Source organism: Acanthopagrus latus, chromosome 2 (genome assembly GCF_904848185.1).
Source record: "Acanthopagrus latus isolate v.2019 chromosome 2, fAcaLat1.1, whole genome shotgun sequence".
Lineage (NCBI taxonomy): Eukaryota > Metazoa > Chordata > Actinopteri > Spariformes > Sparidae > Acanthopagrus > Acanthopagrus latus.
The window spans coordinates 11,259,742-11,282,511 of record NC_051040.1 but is presented as its reverse complement, the minus strand read 5'-3'; the positions used below and the strand labels follow the sequence as shown (position 1 = coordinate 11,282,511).

General features: G+C 42.4%; 3 protein-coding genes across 3 annotated transcripts; 2 read left to right on the top strand and 1 right to left on the bottom strand.

The window, feature by feature from the left end:
• Window positions 1-4,950: 4,950 nt before the first annotated feature.
• Window positions 4,951-15,684, bottom strand: LOC119008317 (extracellular calcium-sensing receptor-like). The gene is made up of 9 exons (XM_037078441.1): window positions 15,522-15,684; window positions 10,076-10,190; window positions 9,387-9,681; window positions 8,985-9,274; window positions 8,612-8,907; window positions 8,124-8,329; window positions 6,937-7,158; window positions 5,935-6,058; window positions 4,951-5,855 (listed from the first exon to the last, which is right to left on the bottom strand). Exons 2-9 carry the CDS (start codon window positions 10,180-10,182, stop codon window positions 4,951-4,953), a joined length of 2,445 nt encoding a protein of 814 aa, XP_036934336.1. The 5' UTR covers window positions 10,183-10,190; window positions 15,522-15,684.
• Window positions 11,558-16,242, top strand: LOC119008312 (extracellular calcium-sensing receptor-like). Its single transcript, XM_037078429.1, has 8 exons — window positions 11,558-11,868; window positions 12,234-12,528; window positions 12,620-12,909; window positions 13,170-13,450; window positions 13,930-14,129; window positions 14,241-14,462; window positions 15,129-15,252; window positions 15,338-16,242. The coding sequence occupies exons 1-8, from the start codon at window positions 11,558-11,560 to the stop codon at window positions 16,240-16,242; spliced, it is 2,628 nt and encodes an 875-aa protein (XP_036934324.1).
• Window positions 16,243-17,105: 863 nt separating this feature from the next.
• Window positions 17,106-22,679, top strand: LOC119008271 (extracellular calcium-sensing receptor-like). The gene is made up of 8 exons (XM_037078364.1): window positions 17,106-17,167; window positions 17,673-17,967; window positions 18,062-18,351; window positions 18,593-18,888; window positions 19,200-19,405; window positions 19,499-19,720; window positions 21,557-21,680; window positions 21,781-22,679. The coding sequence occupies exons 1-8, from the start codon at window positions 17,121-17,123 to the stop codon at window positions 22,677-22,679; spliced, it is 2,379 nt and encodes a 792-aa protein (XP_036934259.1). The 5' UTR covers window positions 17,106-17,120.
• The last annotated feature ends 91 nt before the right edge of the window (window positions 22,680-22,770 follow it).

Below are 22,770 nucleotides of genomic sequence, written 5' to 3'. Positions count from 1 at the left end.
CACATGAGGGATCATAAAAGAAATTATGAATGGAAGTGGATGTTTATGTTATTTTTGTGTTTTGTCTCAAAATAAGCACAACACTTACAGTGACCCCGTGTTGGCTCTTCTACCTGTTGTTCATTACATAGCTGGTAGCCCACATTGTGATTTGTTGTCCCATTTAGAGCACTGGTAATCCGGATTTGGTAATCTTGAAAAGTGTCTATCTGGATCAGGGTGATCCAGTCCAATGTTGTTTTGAAAAAATGACATAAAATCCGGATCATTTATATCCAGATTAAATGTTTTGAACAACTGGCCCCAGAAGTTTTAAGCACTAGATCTCTTTATAAATTCTCTCGGTCTCTAGAGGAAAGGGAGCTTGGTGGAGACGAGCCAGGTTAAGGGGAAGGCCACACAGCTATATTTTCAGAAAACGCGTTGATAGAAGTTGGTGAATCCAAGGAAGCGCTGTAGTTGTTTCAGAGTCTCTGGAGCAGGCCAGTCTGTTACAGCACGTATCTTGGAGGGATCTGCCCTCAATTGCACCCACTCGATGATAAATCCCCAAAACTCCCAGAAGCTGAGTGGAAGAGACACTTCTTTGACAAATAGTCTGTTCTCTGAGAGTCTCTGTAGTACGGTCCAGAAATGTTGAATGTGTTACTCCAAGTTACGGGAGAAAATAAGAATATTGTTCAAGTAAATAAACACAAAGCGATTCAACATGTCTCGGAGATCATTGTTCACCAGTGCCTGAAACAACACTGGGGCATTGGTGAGCCCAAAAGGCATGACGAGATATTCAAAGTGACCTAGTGGAGTATTAAAGGCCATCTTCCACTAGTCTTTCTCCCGTATGTGTACCAGGTGGTAGGCAGTAAACAGATCTATCTTGGAGAAGACAGAGGTCTCGTTGCAGGGGGGACTGAGTCAATGAGGGGTAACCGGCACTTGTTCTTGATAGTGATGTCGTTTAGCCCTCTGTAATCGATGCGGGGTCAGAGTGATCCATCCTTCTTCCCCACGAAGAAGAAGCCCGCCCCCATCGTTGAGGAGGACGGTTGGATTAGAACTGCAGTGACAGAGTCTCTGCTGTATAGCTCCATGGCCAGGGGAGCGTAGCACCAGGAACTAAATCAATAGCACAGTTGTAAGATCGATGGGGGGGGGGGCAGTCTTTACTAAATACGTCACACAGGTCATGGTGGGGAGGAGGGACAGAGGAGAGATCAGCGGGCATCGGGCCGACAGATGCCTGTTGGGGACAGGAGGGGGCAGCCAAGTGAAGACAGAGCAAGTGGCAATGACCATTCCAGACAACCACCCTGAGTGACCATTCTATTTGAGGGTTATGTCGTTTAAGCCATGGGAGACCTAGGACTACGGGGGATTGAAGTGAAGGGTTGACCAATAGCTGAATCTTCTCACTATGAATGCCTGACAGGAGGAGTGAAAACGGGACAGTGCAGTGTGTCATGTGGGCAAGGAGTCTGCCGTCCAGAGCGAAAACCTCCTTATGTGCAGGGAGGGGGAGTTGTCGTCCGCACCGGAATCGATGAGTACCTGGAGAGGCAGGGTCTGTAGGGACCAGGAGAGGGTGCCCTGGAGCGAGTGGGGGATGTAGCGGCAGTGGTAGTACAGCTCATCAGTGTCCCCCCGTCGCCTGATGAGCCCAGTATATTGCATGGGCTGGACATGTGGGACACATGATACAACATGGCCGGCCTTTCCACAGTAAAAGTCCATCCTTGATTCGCTCTGCGGAGGTCGAGGGAGGCGGCATAGTTGCTGGGGAGGATGGGACAGATGACAGTGGTCTGGGTTGTGAACTGACAGAAAGAGATGTAGAGAGAGAGCCTTTCGATCCCCTTTTAAGTCTATTGTCTAACCTGATGGCTGATGAAATAAGCTCTGTCATCTCGGGCGACTAACTCTTCCTGGATGTTCTCAGCTAGCCCCTATGAAAACACCCCCTGGAGCGCAGCCTTATCCCACCCAGTCTCTGCTGCCAAACTCACTGCAAAATCTGCTACAGAATTGGTGTTTGAGACCTCTTTTCCCTGTACTGGCTGGTCAAAAATCTTAAGGAGTTTCGCCGTGAATAAAGTAAAGGAGGAACAAAAGGGAGACTGCATTCCCGAGGCCGCTACCACCCAGTGGGATGCCCAACTTTCAAATAAACTCATGACAAAAGCAACCCTTGCTTTGTCTGTGGCGTAGGTGCTGGACTGCTGGTCAAATACAGTGGAGCACTGATGTGAAAATTGACCGCACTGACCTAACTCACCAGAATACCTAGCGGGTATAAGGATAAATGGTTCACGAGATGAGGAGGGCACTTCCACCTGAGCAGGCTGTGGAGCAGGATGTGGCGGGGAAGGATCGACTTGGGAAAGCTGGGAGCACACCTTGTCCAAGCGACTCCCAAGCTGCGTGACACTGGTGGTCAGGCCACGAAGTGCCTCCATGACCTTGCGGAGGGTCTGTTCATGGTTTCCAAGCAGGATCCCCTAGGATGAGACTCTGTTACGCAGCTGCTCGGCTTCCGCTGGGTCCATTTTTGGCCAAATAATTCTGTCACGCTCCTCCTTGAACCGGCACCTTATCGTGGTGGAGGGGTTTGAGAACCTGAATGATCCTAGGAGCTATGTTGTCTGGGGCTTAATGCCCCTGGTAGGGTCTCCCAAGGCAAACAGGTCCTAGGTGACAGGTCAGACTAAGATCGGTTCAAAAGCCCCTAATGATAGAATATCGAGGACGCTTACGTCGCCCAGACTGGCGTCACCGGGGCCCCACCCTGGAGGGGTAGCGACAGTGTTACCTGTAGGGGTGTGATTGGGAGGAACGGCCTCCCCGATCTGAACCAGAGTGGTGTTTTGTTACTGGACTTCTGTGCTTACCTGAGGGTGTGTTCTAACTATCGGGGGATCACACTCCTCAGCCTCCTCCCTGGGAAAGTCTATTCCAGGGTACTGGAGAGGAGAATTCAGCCGGTAGTTGAACCTCGGATTCAGGAGGAACAATGCGGTTTTTGTCCGGGCCACGGAACACTGGACCAGTTCCATACCCTCCGCAGGGTGCTTGAGGGCTCATGGGAGTTTGCCCAACCAGTCCACATGTGTTTAGTGGACTTGGAGAAGGCATTCGACCGTGTCCCTCGTGGCATTCTGTGAGAGGTGCTCGGAGGCCCTCTGTTAAGGGCTGTATGGTCCTTGTACGACTGGAGCAGGAGCTTGTCCTGGGGTGGTTTGCAGCCGAGTGTGAAGCGGCTGGGATGAGAATCAGCACCTCCAAGTCCGAGGCCATGGTTCTCGACCGGAAAAAGGTGGCTTGCCCCCTCCGGGTTGGGGGAGAGCTACTGCCTCAGGTGGAGGAGTTTAAGTATCTTGTGGTCTTGTTCATGAGTGAGGGAAAGATGGAGCGTGAGATTGACAGGCGGATCGGTGCAGTGGCCACAGTAATGCGGTTGTTGTATCGGTCTGTCGTGGTGAAGAGAGAGCTGAGTCGAAAGGCGAAGCTCTTGATTTACCGGTCAGTTTACGTTCCTACCCTTACCCATGGTCATGAACTTTGGGTCATGACTGAAAGAATAAGATCCCGGATACAAGCGGCTGAAATGAGTTTCCTCCGCAGGGTGGCGGGGCGCTCCCTTAGAGATAGGGTGAGGAGCTCTGTCATCCGGGAGGAGCTCGGAGTAGAGCTGCTGCTCCTCCACATTGAGAGGAGCCAGCTGAGGTGGCTCGGGGATCTGTTTCGGATGCCCCCAGGACACCTCCCTTGGGAGGTGTTCCTGGCATGTCCCGCCGGAAGGAGACCCCAAGGAAGACCCATGACACGCTGGAGTGACTATGTCGCCCAGCTGGCCTGGGAACGCCTTGGGATCCTCCCTGAAGAGCTGGAGGAAGTGTCCGGGGAGATGGAAGTCTGCTCAGGCAGCTGCCCCCCTCGACCTGGTTGTGGATGGATGGATGGATATTCTGTTGCGTTTCAGTCTTTGTGGACCCAAAAGGCAGAGACCGGAGACAGGGCTTGCAATTTGGAAAAGGTTTATTTTCGTGGTGTAGCTGAGGCGATAGGCAGGTGCGAGGGCCATGCTGGCTGGGACGTGTAGGTGGGCGGTGTGGGGTTTGGGCAGCCTGGCAGGCGGGCAGGCAGTGAGCAACGAGGTTTACTGCAGGTGAATCAGACAAGACGAGTGTTAGTTAACAGCAAAAACACAGGACGTGTGATTTGGAGCATTTACGAATAGGCTTTTATGACTCAATATGATTACCGTGTTACAGAATAATCTGGCACCGGAGTCGAGGGGAGATCGGGGTTATGTAGACGGCAGGTGATGAGAAGATGTAGCCATACCTCCAGCCACACACACAGAAGAAGAGCAGGTGAGGCGGAAGAGGGGGAAAGAAGGCAGACAGGAGACACATAGGAAAACAGACATAATCCGGCTGTCGCAGCAGCACTATGACATTATCCTCCTATACTGCTTAACTGCCCATCACATTTCATGGTGTGTAATGAAACTAAAGCAGTGTTCTTGATAGATAACTATTGCCAGTAAACCAAAATACATCCTGTTTATATTGTCAACAGTTTAAACTTAAAGACTCATTTCATTTCACATTTGCTGTATGATGGAAATGTGCTTTGGTGACATGGTAGGACAGGAGGTGGCAAACATAATTCCAAAAGGGTTCGGATTTGTGGTCAAGTAATCAACTTTTCTTATTATATGTTTTATATTTGCTCATTCATTCTATATCTCATGTACATTCTCACCATCGAACTGCTGTTCATAGAAAAAAAGCATTTAATATAACAATAGTTTTATCAAACACATGCATTTGCGTATACATGTTTACTGAGAATATGATGAAACATTGTTGTAAATTAAACACATAAAGGACATTCCAACAAACTGTGCTGATTGCATAGCACAAGCTCCAGTTCGAAAGCTCAAATTGTTTAGAAATCATTTTTGTTCATTAAATGTTTCTTGGTGTTCTTTTCTGGCTTAAACAATATGATGAAACACTTTGGAGCAAATATACACAGTATTAGTCCAAAACTGGAGGCCAGAATAGCAAATATCTCCACAGCCACAGTAAATTTCCCAGGAGAGCTGACATACGCTGGGATAAAGGTGATCCAGACTGCACAGAATATCAGCATGCTGAAGGTGATCAGCTTGGCTTCATTGAAATTATCAGGTAGTTTCCGAGCTAGGACAGCTAACACAAAGCAAAAGAAAGCCAGTAGGCCTATGTACCCAAGCACAACCCAGAACCCAATAGCTGATCCTAAAGCACACTCCAGGATGATTCTCTCCTTGTATAAAGTTAGGTTTTTCATTGGAAATGGAGGACTAAGACACAACCAAATAGTGCATATTAAAACTTGAATGAATGTGAAAGACACTACAGTCATCCTTTGCTGTGTAGGACCAAACCATTTCATGACATTACTACCTGGGAGTGTAGCTTTGAAAGCCATTAACACTACTATTGTTTTTCCAAGAACACAAGAGATGCAGAGGACAAAGGTGATCCCAAATGCTGTGTGGCGCAGCATGCAGGACCAATCAGAGGGTGCTCCAATGAAAGTTAATGAACATAAGAAGCATAAAGCCAGAGAGACAAGGAGGAGGAAGCTCAGCTCAGAGTTATTGGCCCTGACAATCGGGGATGTCCTGTGATGAAAGAACACAGCTGCTGTTATGATGGCAAGACAGGCACCACCAACTGAGAATGTAGCCAGGATGATTCCTAGGACCTCGTCAAAGGAAAGAAACTCTACAGGCTTGGGGAAACAAGTGTCTCTCTCTGTATTAGGCCAGAACTCCTTTGGACAAGGGAAACAATCAGGGGAATCTGAAACATTTAAGAAAGGGCTTTTAGCAGTGATACATTTGAGTATGTTTTAGAAATTCATGCGAAAAAAAATAATTACCTGTATCATTGCTAATCTCTCCCTCAGGACACAGAATACAATCATAACAGCAGATGGGTTTTCCTTGCTGCAGCACTTTACGAGTTCCTGGAGGGCAGCTGTCACTGCACACTGACACAGGCACCTGGTACACAGATACAACCAAACTTGAAAATATTCACGTGGGCTATGCTGCTCTCGTGATACCTCTTTGAACAATAGATATTGTGTATTGAAAGGGTTTTTGGTAATTGTTACTATTCTTCCTGTTTCATCTGGCTGTGAAAATTTTCCAAAGCCTTTTCATTGTAACTGCTGGGGGACAAAATCCCAGTTTCAATTTTGTGTGAAAATAGCTGGCAACTATTTGTGGCCGAAATAATTACGCACATTTGTTTGTAACTGAAGTTACATAAGCACTGCCTTATTTTAACCCAACACATTAAATTAAATCATGTTTAAACCTAACTAAGTAAACCGAATGAAACTTTCACTGTACAACAATGATCCAGTATGCCGTTCGTTGGTATGCTGCAACAAACATGTTGTTTTGAGAATGGTGGTGAATATGATTTTGAGAGTCACCTATTCAGTTGTGAGTTTCAAGCAATCAGAGTTAGATGAGTCTCTGGATTATCTTTCAAAGTAAAAAAAATGTTTCAGGACAAATTCCCTATTTTGGTTAGGTCAATGAGAGAACATGTTCTTAGAAAAATATAAAGGGGGCTTTTAATATGAAAAATATTGTAGCTTTGGAAGAGACTCACTTTCTTTGCCAGTCTCAGACCACTCTACTCTCTTATTGATTTTTAATGTGAATTTTGGATGACATTTTATACAGAAGGAGGACTGTGTTGTCCTGCATCAATTGCCTTGAACTTGTATGATGAATAGATCTCTTCAGAGCCAGAATGGACTTTTGGGATAATTACAGCAACCAAAAAGTCTTTCAGTATGCATATAGTGTCCTTTGAGAGCAACAGATCTGAAATGTATATTTGTATATCATTTTGACATCCTTACTTGTCTGCTACCCAACATCCAATTGAGGTCCCTGTTGATAAGGAATTCCTGGCCCACCGGCTGTGAAGCATCATAGTGCCCAACTGTCACCATCTGAATACCAGCACTCTCACTTTTTTGCCAGTTCACCAGTTCGTATACAGCCACAGGATCCCCATTTGCATCAAATGACACATCATAACCATTTTGGGAAAAATTTACTTTCTTCAGCTGGGTAAGAACCTGTGTGTGTGAAGTGATATATTTAGTTGTTTTATTGTTGCCGGTGATTTCAATTAAACACACCTTTAAAGTTATTTAAAAAAAAACCTTATGCCATCCTTATTTTGGTCTGGAAATTTTTCCTTGCTTCTCCTGCCTACTTACGCTCAGTTGATAGTAATAATAAAACAAATTGTATGTGTTTTGAGTGCAAGAACTGTCATGTGTTTACAGATGCTGCCACCTAGGATAATCACAATGTTATTGCATTCTTGATGAATACACATTACCAGTGATATCATACATCAGTAAATGTGCTGATGATGTAGTGATCACAAAGACAATGAAAACAACTAAAAAGCCTGGATGAATGGAGTGGTGAGGGCTCAATCCAGAGACAAAAAAGTTGACTTTCTGTCATGTGACAAAGGGGCCAGAACAAGACTGAAAGCTGGCGTCACGGATCCAAAGAGGAGACATCAGTCAAGATTGCAGAGAGACCTCAACACCAACAACATCAATAAATAAATAAATAAATAAATAAATAAATAAATAAGATATAGTAGATGATTCAAAACATGACATAAACAGGGGTGCTGGTATTATGTGTTTTTTAAAAACATTTTATGCTACCAGGTAGTTATTATGATTACTGACATTTCAACATCTCGCTTCACAGGGGAGTGTTCACACCTGCCTCAAAAAAGTCTGGTGTGTCTACCGTGGTTCTCTAGCACATCAAAGAAAACTTTCCATCTAGCCTGGACCCTCATCTGTTTGAATTCAGAACCACAGAGGATGCCATATCCACTGCCCTCTACTCAGCCCTCACACACCTTAAAATTAACATCTACATCAGAAGGCTGTGTATTGGTTTCAGCTCAGTGTTTTCCCCAAACACAATTTCCTCCATGAAGCTGTCTGGAAAACATAGCACTCTGAGCTTGAGCATCATATTTTGCATTTGCCAATTCGTTTCGACTGACCTGTTTTGACCTTATCCTGGTGGATCTGTCACATTGAACTGTAGAGTTTCTGTCCTGACACATAGCATTATGGATGGCATGAGCTATTGCATAAACAGCCTTATATACCATGTTGGTGATTCTGAGCTGAGATGTGTCAGTGTACCGGCTGTTGAGAGTCTGTATGTCTTCATTTCCAGCACACACACGCTCATCCATGGCTGCACCTAAAACACACAGACAGAGAATGTTTTTTTTCAGCTTTTAGAATTATACATGGTTATCATTATTATTTAGCTTGAGCCTTGTCCCATTTAACACATCAAACGTGATTCGAATATGCTTGTATATCTATATTGTTCCATTTTGCACTGCATTTAAAAGCACTATTATGCACTCATCTATTTTCATATGGATAGATTCCAATAGATTTCCCTCCCGCAGAGACAATCAACATAGCAACACAGCCCCAAAGAATCTACCTAAGAACATCTATGAAAGATTCTCACTTTTTTCCAGCCTGCAGTTAAACACATCCTCCCAAAACTCAGTAAGCAATGGAGAGGCAGCCACTTTAGAGGGAGAGAGATCCAGCAAGAATTCTCTCAGACCTGGGATGACAGATTGCTGAATGCCAAATCCAATGGCTCCAGTGCAGAAGTTGAACCTTAGCATGTCTTTGTTGGTTACCCAGGACTCACTGCCGATCCACTGGCGAGGTGGGGGAGGTTTATGTGAAAGCTCTTCCAGCAAGATCCGCATGTCTCCAGAGGCCACAAATGCCACAATAACTACAGCTGTTGACCTGAAGAGACATTTCTTTATAGCTTTATTAAATAAATGCAAGTATCAAGACAGATAACAATAGATAATAATAGAAACCTGCGGATAACATCAGCTACTCTCTGGATCCTGCTAGGTGGGTGGGTCCGATGGAAAGATTCAGAGTATTCCACACAGATCCCCTCCTTCTGTGCTGCGTCCAGGAAAGAGGCCATGCCATTATTTCCATAGTCTGAATCTGACCGGACAGCACCTATCCAAGTCCAGCCAAAGTGTTTCACCAGCTTGGCCAGTGCGTCAGCCTGGAACTGATCACTGGGGATTGTCCTGAAGAAACTGGGGTACTGCTGCTTATCAGACAGGCATGCACAAGTGGCAAAGTAGCTCACCTAAAGGAATTCAGCATTGTAATTGTTTAATATCCACATACATAAAACATCAGCAGTGGCTTGTATTAAAACCAAAGTTTGATAGAAATGAAAAAAATATATTTAGGCATACTTGAGGAATGTTAAAGGACCCGATTATGCGTGCCATGCTGATTGATGGTGTTGACCCAGACTCACCGATGATAGCCATCACCATACCGGATTGTGAGCAATTGTTGCCAGTGTAAAACACCGGATCAAGGCCATTTGAAAGCTGAAATGCTACCTCCATTGTCCGAGGCACTGAGGCACAGGAGTCATGGATCTTATAACCAAGTTTGGTGCCTGGCAGCAGCTCTGTGCTGTTGTTAATCTCCTCGATGGCGAAGACCATTGCACGTGAGAATCGCAGCTCACGGGACTCAATTCTGCACACAGACAATCATGTCACTGTTCAAATTTACATGGTGAGGACAGTTCACAATTTTAACAGAAAATGCAATAAAGGAGATCTGTAATTCATAGTTATGGACAATACAGAAACCTGTAGCTGCATTGCTTCTGTGAACCAAATATACATCAATGTTACCTAAACACCAACAAGAGACACAGTCATTAAGTTTAAAATCATGATGAGTTTTTTTTTTTCTTGTATACTAGAGAGAGCGAAAGAGAGAGAGAGAGAGAGAGAGAGAGAGAGAGAGAGAGAGAGAACTTAAATTGTTCATATTGCACATCTTTGCAGCACATCATACAAATCAAAACATTTCCACCCAACACAGTGTAACATCCTTTTATCCAGCACTTGTCCCTCATACCAACCTCCCTGTGCACTTTAGTGGCTCCGGCATGATGGTGTAGTTATGTTTGACAGTTTGCATGTAGGTGTGTATGGAGAAAACACCTCCAATAACAAAGTCACCATCCATTGAGAATACTGGTTGACGAGCTGTACCCTGGAGTTTACATTTCACAGGTGAGGCCTCATACAAACTCAGAGGCAGGATCAGGCCAATAAAGAGAGCTGAGGTCTTCATCCCTCAAGTGCCTGTTTGTGAGCATACCGTGTGCGTTTTCACTGGTTTATATAGATGTTCAATCATTAGCTTCCCTCCTCCAACTGCCCGTCAGCCTGCTATACATCAGAGAAAGGACGTCCTTAGATGTACAGGGTGTCCCAAAAAAATGTATGCACACTTTAAATAATAATAATAATAATTAAATAAGTGTTTATCAAAATTAATTTAATTTCAAAATGTAACAGCATTTACAAACATCATTTTATTTTTTTCTCATTGCCTGTTTGCAAACTGACGTTCGTACGTCTGGTCCAGACACTGCTGACAATGCAAAGCAATGGAATCGCACACATCACAAAACAATTCCCTTGGTATTTGTGTGCATTCACGTTCAATGGCTGCTCTCAATTCAGAGATTGTTGCAGGTCTCATAGCGTAGACTTTGTCTTTTAGGTATCTCCATGAAAAAAGTCTAGTGGTGTGAGGTCTGGTGAACATGGAGGGTATTCAACGAAACCCCTCCCTCCAATCCAACGGAGGTTCACCAAGATCTCATCAAGGAAGGATCCAACATCTACGCGATGGTAGTGTGGGGGCACGCCATCTTTCTGAAAATAAAACTCCTCATCTTCAAAGTCTTCGCTAATACTTGGCATGACAGACTGTTGCGGCAATTGAGTTATAAGCTGATAAAGTGTGTATACATTTTTTTGGACACCCTGTATTTAATTAATTTATGTCCAATTCTTTTCTATGGTCTACATGTTTGACAGTCATTGCCAACTCATGAAATATTGATGCTTTGGGATTGTAGGTCAGGTCGGCCGCCATCCCAAAATGCCAGTATTTGACGAGTTGGAATACAGAGTCAAAGATAAGCTTTCTTACAAGCTAATTTCTAGATTTCATGTGAATGTCCTTTTAACATTATAATGTCACAAATAAATTGTGTTATGTGCCAAATGATGTAGACATTCCAAAAAAGTGCAGTTCTGTTTAGATTTTTTTAAGGCTTTACTTTAATATGACCAACAACAAACTAAAAACGTTATAAAGGTACAGACACAGACACAAAAAATATTTATATATATATAATATAAAATATGTTTCCATACAGCCTATAGAAAAGACTTGGATAGAGTTAATCAAATAACTTTGGGTAAGGGCATCCTCTATTTGATGTATTGATGACACATAGTAGAAGGAGGGTGCTCTTGTCTGAGAATCCATATAAGCCAGTGCCAACACACACAGAGCATGTCAACATACTGTATGGACAAAGAGAATGAAGATCTCATCTGTCTTTGTTTGCCTGATCCTGTCTCTGACTTTGTGGGTGGTGAACTCAGCTATTGCCCTAAATAGTTCTGGGGATGTTCTGAAACAAAGCACTGACCTTACAGAGGAAAGAACCGGTGCTGAGGGCAGCACTGAGGCCTCATCTGTGAAATGTAAACTCCAGGCTACCAATCGTCTACCTGCATTCTCAATGGATGGTGACTATGTAATTGGGGGTGTTTTTTCTATACACTACTACAAGCACACAGTGAATCATAACTATACCACCAAGCCTGAGCCACAAAGGTGCAAAGGGAGGTGAGTAAGTGAGAGAAGTGGTGGATAAAAGGATGTTCGACTGTGTGGGGATATACATGTTTTGATTTGTATGATGTGCTGACGGTCATTTTGCAAAACATTTTTGTTATGTTCAAAATGTGAAAAGAATTATATGTTTTAGCAGGAAAAAAAAATTCAACTTATGACTATTCAAACGGCGCATTCAAATTTTTGATTGTTGATGGTCAGGCAATACTGTGATATATATTTGATTCATATGGAGTGAATGCATCAGTTTTGGTCCATAAAACTATGAAGTGCAGGGTTTTTTGGTGCATTTTCTCTCATAATCTTCAAATTTTCCTCATCGTTTGTGAAACAGTAACATCATTATCTGTGTGCAGCATTGACTACAGTGAATTGCGCTACTCACGCGCAATGGTATTTGCCATTGAGGAGATTAACAACAGCACAGAGCTGCTGCCAGGCATCACACTCGGTTATCAGATCCACGACTCTTGTGCCTCAGTGCCCATTGCAGTGCATGCTGCATTCCAACTTTTAAATAGTCTGGATCCGGTGTTTTATACTGGTCACAAATGCTCACAATTTGGTAAGGTGATGGCTATCGTTGGTGAGTCTGGGTCCACACTATCAATCAGCATGTCGCGCATCTTTGGGTCCTTTAACATTCCTCAAGTAGGGCTAAATTTCTCATAATTTCTGGAAAACCTGTAAGCACAGTGCTATATTTTGTTGGTCTTGTTTAGGATTACTTTGTTTTCTTTAGGTGAGTCACTTTGCAACGTGCGCATGCCTGTCTGATAAGCAGCAATACCCAAGTTTCTTCAGAACAATCCCCAGTGACCAGTTTCAGGCTGATGCACTGGCCAAGCTGGTGAAACACTTCGGCTGGACTTGGATAGGTGCTGTTCGGTCAGATTCAGACTATGGCAATAATGGCATGGCGTCTTTCCTGAAAGCAGCGCAGAAGGAGGGGATCTGTGTGGAATACTCTGAATCTTTCTATCGGACCCACCCACGTAGCAGGATTCAGAGAGTTGCTGGCATTATCCGCAGGTTTCTACATCAGTGATTTTACTTTTGACACTCACACAAAATCACATAAAACGTTAGATCAAATTTAGCACGGCAGTTCTTTTATTTCTTGCTATTTGAAAATGCATCTTTTTACCGCAGTTTTTTCTTTCATATTTATCGTGAGACAAATAGACAACTGTGCAACATCAACAAACTACAGTGCCATCCATGTTTATCTGTGTATCTTGACATTTGACATATAATTCACAATTATTACATAAAAGTGTATGTCTCTCCAGGTCAACAGCTACGGTTGTTGTGGCATTTGTAGCTGTTACAGAACTGAGCATCCTGTTGGAGGAGCTGTCACTCGAGCCTTCTCCACCTCGCCAATGGATAGGCAGTGAGTCCTGGGTAACTAACCATGACATGCTGAGGTTCAGTTTCTGTGCTGGAGCCGTTGGATTTGGCATTCAGAAATCTGTCATCCCAGGTCTACGAGAATTCTTGCTGGATCTCTCTCCCTCTAACGTGGCTGCCTCTCCAGTGCTTACTGAGTTCTGGGAGGATGCATTCAACTGCAAGCTGGGAAAAAGTGAGAAAGTTGATGTCCTTGCTTTTAATTGTCATGGTCATTGCTTTCAGAAAAATGATCATGCTTCTTTAACATCAAGCATCATTGTTCTAATTAGATGGAAATCAAGTACTATTGAACACAAACATGAGGTATGAGGTGCATCAAGTTTCAGCCCTGCTGTCCTTGAGAAGATTCTGTGTGCAACTTAATTGCAGTGGTATCACAATGCCAACAGTGATGAATACAAGCACACACTATATAGGCATGCTCTCAGTCAGCAAGCTAAAAATCTCCTCAAAATCATTTTTTTTTCATGTATGTTGAATCATAATGTGTAGATCTGCTTAGGACAAGGGTGGATATTATATTGGATAAAAGTCTAGTCAAAAATGGCATAGCAACCTTTGCTTTAAAAAAAAACTGTAAAAATCGAACCGTGACCGTGACACTTTCCCTATCTTCCCTGTGTTTTTTACTGGCAGCCATGGAGAAGAGAGTGTGTGATGGAACAGAAGACATACAGACTGTCCAAAACCCATACACTGACACATCTCAGCTCCGCATCACTAACATGGTATATAAGGCTGTTTATGCAATAGCTCACGCCATTCATAATGCAGTGTGTCAGGACACAAATGCTACAGCTCAGTGTGACAAATTCACAAGGATAGAGTCCAATAAGGTCAGGTAAAAAATGGATGTGGAAGTGAACACTGTAAAGCTCTTTAAAAAAAAAAAAAAAAAAAGTGCCATTTTTTATATGAATTACTAATACTATCTTGCATATTTGCAGGTTCTTACTCAGCTGAAGAAAGTATATTTTTCGCAAAATGGTTATGATGTGTCATTTGATGCCAACGGGGATCCTGTGGCCAGATATGAGCTGGTTAACTGGCAAAAAAGTGAGAGTGGCAGCATTGAGATGGTGACAGTAGGGCGCTATGATGCATCACTGCCGGAGGGTCAGGAGTTCAGCATCAATAGAAACCTCACCTGGGTGGATGGTGGCACACAGGTTTGGAGTCCTAAGGCAATAGTTTCACATGCAACTTCAAATTTGGTGATTTTGTCAGCAACAATATGTGTTTTTGGTTCTTGTTAATAGCTGTGAGTAAATCCAGTGTCCTTATTATATATGATGAATACAAAATAGATAAATCTAATGATATCCTTTCAAAGATACATTATTTTCAGGATGAACGCAGTGAACACACCAACGTCTTTGGCCTGTCTTTCCCTGTCTTCTGCTGCTATTCTTAGTCACGCACACACACACACTTATCCTCTGAAGCAGCGCTTTGCTTCCAAAGTGTTTCTGTTTTACAAACCAAGCACAAGAAACAAGAAAACCATGACCTACTATCATTTCTCTGTCACTTAGTTAAGCCCAATAGTTGGAGTCTGGAGTTGAGCCCAAAAAAAACTTTTGTGTCAAGGGGACTTCAGAGGAATTCATGAGATGTGGAGGACACTGTGTTGTTTCTGCAGAATTTAATGTCTCAAATATGTACTTCAACTAATAATTTACAAGGATGGTGGTACTGAGGAGAGCTAGCAACTTGAATGTATCCTGGGAAGTCGTGAGATGTGAACATATTTGAATTCAGTACTGTTTGAAAAAGAAATTGGAAAAACAAGTCTGTTAAGCAAGTAAACTTGAAAACATGTGTCTACAAACCAGGTGCCGGTGTCAGTGTGCAGTGACAGCTGTCCTCCAGGAACTCGTAAAGTGCTGCAGAAAGGAAAACCCATCTGCTGTTACGATTGTATACCGTGTCCTGAGGGAGAGATAAGCAATGCAACAGGTATTTTTTTTTTTTTTTTTTTCAAATGCTCATCTTCAAGAACAAATATATCACCACTAAAGCCCCTCTTTCAACTTTGTTTCAGATTCCACTGATTGTTTCCCTTGCCCCAAGGAGTTCTGGCCTACTACAAAGAGAGACACATGTTTTCCTAAGCCTGTAGAGTTTCTTTCCTTTGACGAGGTCCTAGGAATCATCCTGGCCGCTTTCTCAGTTGGTGGTGCCTTTCTGGCCATCATAACAGCAGCTGTGTTCTTTTGTCACAGAACATCCCCGATTGTCAGGGCCAACAACTCTGAGCTGAGCTTCCTGCTGCTCTTCTCCCTGACTCTGTGTTTCTTATGTTCATTAACCTTCATTGGAGCACCCTCTGACTGGTCCTGCAGGCTGCGCCACACAGCATTTGGGATCACCTTCGTCCTCTGTATCTCTTGTGTTCTTGGAAAAACAATAGTAGTGTTAATGGCCTTCAGAGCTACACTCCCAGGTAGTAATGTTATGAAATGGTTTGGTCCTCCACAGCAAAGGATGACTGTAATGTCATTCACATTCATTCAAATTCTAATATGTACCATTTGGTTGCTTCTTCGTCCTCCTTTTCCAAAGAAAAACCTCACAATATACAAGGAGAGAATCATCCTAGAGTGTGCATTAGGATCAGCTATTGGGTTTTGGGTTGTACTTGGGTACATAGGCCTACTGGCTGTCTTTTGCTTTGTCTTGGCTGTCCTAGCTCGGAAACTACCTGATAATTTCAATGAAGCTAAGATGATCACCTTCAGCATGCTGATATTCTGTGCAGTCTGGATCACCTTTATTCCAGCATATGTCAGCTCTCCTGGAAAATTTACTGTGGCTGTGGAGATATTTGCCATTCTGGCCTCCAGTTTTGGACTGATACTGTGTATATTTGCTCCAAAGTGTTTCATCATATTGCTCAAGCCAGAGAAGAACACCAAAAAACATTTAATGAGCAAAAATCAATTCTAAGATATCTGAGATTGGAAATAGTAAAGATAGTAACCTTTACAATAGTAAAGTGCTCCACTCAGTTGATTGAAATATTTATGTTTTCAGGTTAATTTAGATTAAATGTTTTTATTATTGTAAATGCCAGTGTTTTGGATGTCAATTCAATACAATCCTGCTTCGTAATTCATGTTTTCTCTAATGTGATCAAGTATCAATAAATGAATGAAATTAGTTGTCCTGCATTCTGTCTAAACATTGTGATTAAGCAATTTTAAATACTGTTCAAGTTAAATCATGAATCTTGTTAACCTATTAAAGGTGTGCATTTGTCTGCATTTCTTGTAATATGGTTTAATGGTGGTTAGGATACAATTATAAGGATGTTTGGTGTTTATCACTGTAACTTTAAAGGAGGAAAAAACAGACAGATATTTTACTGTGCATGCAACCTGATGAAAAACTTGGCCCATAGCAACCTTGGACAAGAGCTCATCAAAGACTAGTAGTTATGGGTGTGTCCACTCTCCAGTGTGTAGTTGGCGGACTTACAGATAAAGGAGGGAAGCTTTTGTCAGAAATCTATAAAAACTACTGCATACACAAACATATGCTCACATACAGACACTTGAGCAATGAGGATCTTAGCTCTCTTTATTGGCCTGATGTTGGCTGTGGGTGTGTGTGAGCTGAACTCAGCTCTTGCCTTGAATGAATCTGGGGATGGTCAGAAACAAAGCGTTGGGCTTACAGAGGAAAATACCAGTGATGGGACCATCAGCAAGGCCTCGTCTGTGAAATGTAAGCTCCAGGCTACCACTCGTCAGCCAGCATTCTCAATGGATGGTGACTATGTTATTGGGGGTGTTTTCTCCATACACCACTACAAACAGACAGCGATGTATAACTACACCACCATGCCTGAGCCAGAGAAATGCACAGGGAGGTCAGTAAGAGGGTGAAGTGTTGGATTAGATTATGTTACACTGTGTGGGGATGGAAATGTTTTATTTGTCTGATGTGCTTACAGTCATGATGTAAAGCTCTGATTCAAAATATTTCTGTTTCTTCTATGATGTGTCAAATCAGTATTTGACCACTTAAACAACATATTATTTGTACAAATACCCAGAGTGTGACTGTATGAGGGAGAAGAGATTTGTGTTTTGGACTAAAAATAAGTCTTGTAATATATGTATATATATATATATACATATTTTTTTTAATTTAATAGGATAAAACGTAAAAATGAAAAAAAAAAAAATACGTTTTTTGCATTAATATCCTTGTGAATTTTGGACCGATAATCAGTTCTGTTGAATTTTCGTGTCCAGTTGTTAATAACTGTGATGTATACCTGGTTCACAGAAGCTGTGCAGCTCTCAGTCACGCTCCATTTGCTGTTTTTTTATTGCATTCATCATAACTACATTTGAAATTTCTGTGTGCAGCATTGATTCTCGTCAACTGCGCTTCGCACGTGCAATGGTCTTTACCATCGAGGAGATTAACAACAGCACAGAGCTGCTGCCAGGCATCAAACTTGGTTATCAGATCCATGACTCGTGCAGCACAGTGCCTTTAGCAATGCATGTGACATTCCAGCTTTCCAATGGGCTGGACCCGGTGTTTTACAGTGGTGACAACTGCTCACAATCTGGTATGGTGATGGCTATCGTCGGTGAGTCTGCCTCCACACCATCCATCAGCATGTCACGCATCATCGGGTCCTTCAGCATTCCTCTAGTAAATATTTTTGATATTTGACAAACCATGCATTTAAAATAGGCCATTTTTTTCTGTCTATACGTTGAATAATATCATCGCTGTGTTACATTAGGTGAGCTACTTTGCCACTTGTGCATGCCTGTCTGATAAGCAGCAGTACCCCAGTTTCTTCAGAACAATCCCCAGTGACCAGTTCCAGGCTGATGCGCTGGCCAAGCTGGTGAAACACTTTGGCTGGACTTGGATAGGTGCTGTCCGGTCAGATACAGACTATGGAAATAATGGCATGTCGTCTTTCCTGGATGCAGCACAGAAGGAAGGAATCTGCGTGGAATACTCTGAATCTTTCTACAGGACCCACCCACGTAGCAGGATCCAGAGAGTTGCCGACGTTATCCGCAGGTTACATGACTACTTGTACTTTTGTTTCCTGTGCTGACACTTAACTTCTGCAAACCACAAAAATAAGGTTTAGTCAAATTTTATTGGGTGCAAACTGGTGTTGTATCTATATTCATCACAACTATCTTTGTCATATGTACTTTTCGTGTAAAATAGAGTCCATGAAACAAAAGGCCTTGGCTCACTTTAGCCACATTCAGTCCACATCAGTATAATATAATGTACTTTAATGTCTCTCCAGGTCAACAGCTGTGGTTATTGTGGCATTTACAACCTCTGCAGAACTGAGGCTTCTGCTGGAGGAGCTGTCAAATGAGCCTTCTCCGCCACGCCAGTGGATCGGCAGTGAGGCCTGGGTAACCAACCAGGACTTGTTAAAGTTCAGCTTCTGTGCTGGAGCCATCGGATTTGGCATCCAGAAATCTGTCATCCCAGGTCTGAGAGAATTCTTGCTGGATCTCTCTCCCTCTAAAGTGGCTGCCTCTCCAGTGCTTACTGAATTCTGGGAGGATGCATTCAACTGCAGGCTGGGAAAAAGTGGGTCATATTTTGCTGATTTTTTTAACATTGTTGACTCAACAGTTGGGTCAGGGCCTGACACGAATTGAAACGGCAAAAAAATGGAGTAATGTATGCAAAACAGTACTTTTAAATATCATGTAAAATAAGGTTGTTTTATGACTTAATTTGAACAATGTACTGTAGATATGAGTTTCTGAAAGTCCTGTTTGGTGTGTTTAATAAGACATAAAGGAAGTAGGAAGAATAATAAACACATAAGAAATAATGATAATTAATATCATTGTCGATGCTCAAATACCACATTCCTCTGTCTCTGTGTGTTTTAGTTGCAGCCAGAGATGAGAGTGTGTGTGATGGAACTGAAGACATACAGACACTCCAGGACCCGTACACTGATACATCTCAGCTCCGAATCACTAACATGGTGTACAAGGCTGTTTATGCAATAGCTCATGCCATTCATAATGCAGTGTGTCAAGATATAAATTCTACAGCTCAGTGTAACAAATTCACCAGAGTAGAGTTCAAACAGGTCAGGTGAAATTATTTTGTGAACACCTCATTTTTTTTTTTTCAATTTCTTCCTCTCTCTTCCTTACTGTCTTACATAACTTTATCCTCACAGGTTCTTACTCTGCTGAAAAAAGTCAACTTTTCCCAAAATGGATATGATGTGTCATTTGATGCCAATGGAGATCCTGTTGCAACATATGAGCTGATTAACTGGCAAAAAAGTGAGAGCGGCAGCATTGAGATGGTGACAGTAGGGCTTTATGATTCATCACTGCCAGACGGCCGGGAGTTCCTAATCAACAAGAACCTAACATGGATGGATGGTGGCACACATGTAAGGATCCCAAAGGCAATAATTAAACATATTCAAATTTCATATTTAGTGTATATATGGGATTAAGTGTGTTTTTGGTCCCTGTTCCCCTGTCCATATGGCTTGAAGCAATCAAAATAAATTTAAAGTGGGGTAAAATCCACAGTCCTAAATCTGTTCAAAAATTGGTTTAAGAATTCATAATACGTGAGACTGCATCTGTCTTAGGTTGACCAATCAGGTGAGTATCTTCAAAAGTATTTGCAGTATAAAAATGTCTCTTGCAGAGCTGCAGAAAAGGGATAGTCACAAAAACCAGATTGCAAAATTGTACCAGCCGCCCTCTTCCGACTCTGAAACCAAATGGAATGATGGCACTTCAGTGTACTATTGGCTGATTTCTGGCTGTTAAGGGTGTGCATATCTCCCTCATAAGACAGTTTGATATGCATCTAGATAGATGGGCTGTGATATGATTCAGTGACAATACATTTTAAATACAGAACAATTCGGTACGATACAATGCCATCTGATACAGTTCTTAACATGTATTTAATGTAGACATTCATTTTCCACTATAAATTAAAATAAGCAATTCTATGAAAGTGCCATTGCTTACCATCAAATAGAGATACCCTGGTCTGTAAGACATGACTCCTTAGCTCCCAGCCACGAGAGATGTGGTGTGCTGTGATCGTCACATAGAAATTGGTTGCATATGACATCCAGGCATCAGTTATTATTGCCACTTGCTCTTGCATTTGACAGTTCTTGTTTAATTTCTGTCTTTGCTTTGTTGTACAAATCTGCCATTTATTTGTTTGTGAAATGCTGTCTACTTGGTATCTTGTACCTCGGCTCTAACGTATTTACCATATCTTGAAAGTCATCACTCTCAACCACACTGTAAAGTTGGAAGTCCTTCACAATCAAACGGACTATAGATGACGTGAATACCTTTGACCTAGCCGAGCTGTGACTAAGTTGTGGCTGGAAAAAGTCTTTAGCCATGTCATTGTCTCGCGTATTCTTGCTTGTGCAAGATATAATATTACTAATGTTAGCCCCGACAGAGTCCTCATTGCCCACGTAGTTTTCTCCATGCCGTGTCACCAGGTGAGTTTTCAGATTTGTCGTGCTACAGCTGTACTTAACAGCTGTTCTGCAAAGCTTACATAGGTCTAGACTTTTGTCCAAATGTCCCTCCTTCTTCTAAAATCCAAAGCACTTCCAAACTTTAGGTTTCAGATTACCTGGTGCATTCTGAACAGTGATGGAGATGTCGGAAATGTTGTTGTTATGTTTTTTCCCTCGGATATTCTAGCATTACTCTCGTGAGAATCTTGTGTTGACCTTTGACCTTTTGCAAGAGTTGAGAGATGCTCTGCAGAATTAGCAGCAAAGCTTCACTCAACCCATACAAAACTTTAGAATTGGGCCACCGACCGGTTAATGGTACATTTAAAGCGATACAGGGGTCGGCGTATTGGTGTAGTAGCAACTTTTGCATGTTAAAACTGGTTACCGATTTGTATCAATGAATCTTTACACCCCTAAACAGAAGCAGACCACTAAAGTGCCATCACTCTATGTGGTATGTGATCTGGGCAGCAGCAATGTTGATATCTGAGAAAGGAGAATTTGTACTCAAACAACTCTTTGGTAGACAACCAGTTGTTTTATCTAATTCTGACTGCTGAAGGCTTGTTTTATTTACACTTACTCAAACATTCAGATCAATATGTGAATATTTTTTAGACTCAAAAATATGTCACTTTCTCCTTTATTCCCAAAATGTGTGTAGCACACCTGAAGATGTTTGTGTGTACCATTGTGTTTGTGTGTATCTTGTACCAGGTGCCTGTGTCAGTGTGCAGTGACAGCTGTCCTCCAGGAACTCGTAGAGTGCTGCAGAAAGGGAAACCCATCTGCTGTTATGATTGTATACCATGTCCTGAAGGAGAGATTAGCAATACTACAGGTTTTTTCTTTTTTTCTCTGTTTCTTTTTATGAGGCAGATTTACAAAATTAAACATATGACTGCTAACACCGTGTTTTTATTTAATCTTTTTGTTTTCAGATTCCCCTGATTGCTTCCCTTGCCTCAAGGAGTTCTGGCCTAATACAAAGAGAGACACTTGTTGGCCTAAGCCTGTAGAGTTTCTTTCCTTTGACGAGGTCCTAGGAATTGTCCTGGCTGCATTCTCAGTTGCTGGTGCCTGTCTTGCCATTACAACAGCAGCTGTGTTCTTTCATCACAGAACATCCCCGATTGTCAGGGCCAACAACTCTGAGCTTAGTTTCCTGCTGTTATTCTCACTGACTCTATGTTTCTTATGTTCATTGACGTTCATTGGAGTGCCCTCTGATTGGTCCTGCAGGCTGCGCCACACAGCTTTTGGGATCACTTTCGTCCTCTGCATCTCTTGTGTTCTTGGAAAAACCATAGTCGTCCTTATGGCCTTCAGAGCTACACTCCCAGGTAGTAATGTCATGAAATGGTTTGGTCCTCCACAGCAAAGGATGACTGTCGTGTCATTCACATTCATTCAAGTTTTAATATGTACTATTTGGTTGGGTCTTAGACCCCCATTTCCAATAGAAAATCTAACCATATACAAGGAGAGAATCATCTTGGAGTGTGCATTAGGATCAGCTATTGGGTTCTGGGTTGTACTTGGGTACATAGGCCTACTGGCTGTCTTTTGCTTGGTGTTAGCTGTCCTAGCTCGGAAACTACCTGATAATTTCAATGAAGCCAAGATGATCACCTTCAGTATGTTGATATTCTGTGCAGTCTGGATCACATTTATCCCAGCATATGTCAGCTCTCCCGGGAAATTTACTGTGGCTGTGGAGATATTTGCCATCCTGGCCTCCAGTTTTGGACTGATAATGTGTATATTTGCTCCAAAGTGTTACATCATATTGCTCAAGCCAGAGAAGAACACCAAGAAACACTTAATGAACAAAAATTAATTCTAAGACATCTGAGATTGGAATTGGTAAAGATGTTAACTTTTACGATAGTGCAGAGCACCAATGAGTTGATTTGAATATTTTCGTTTAA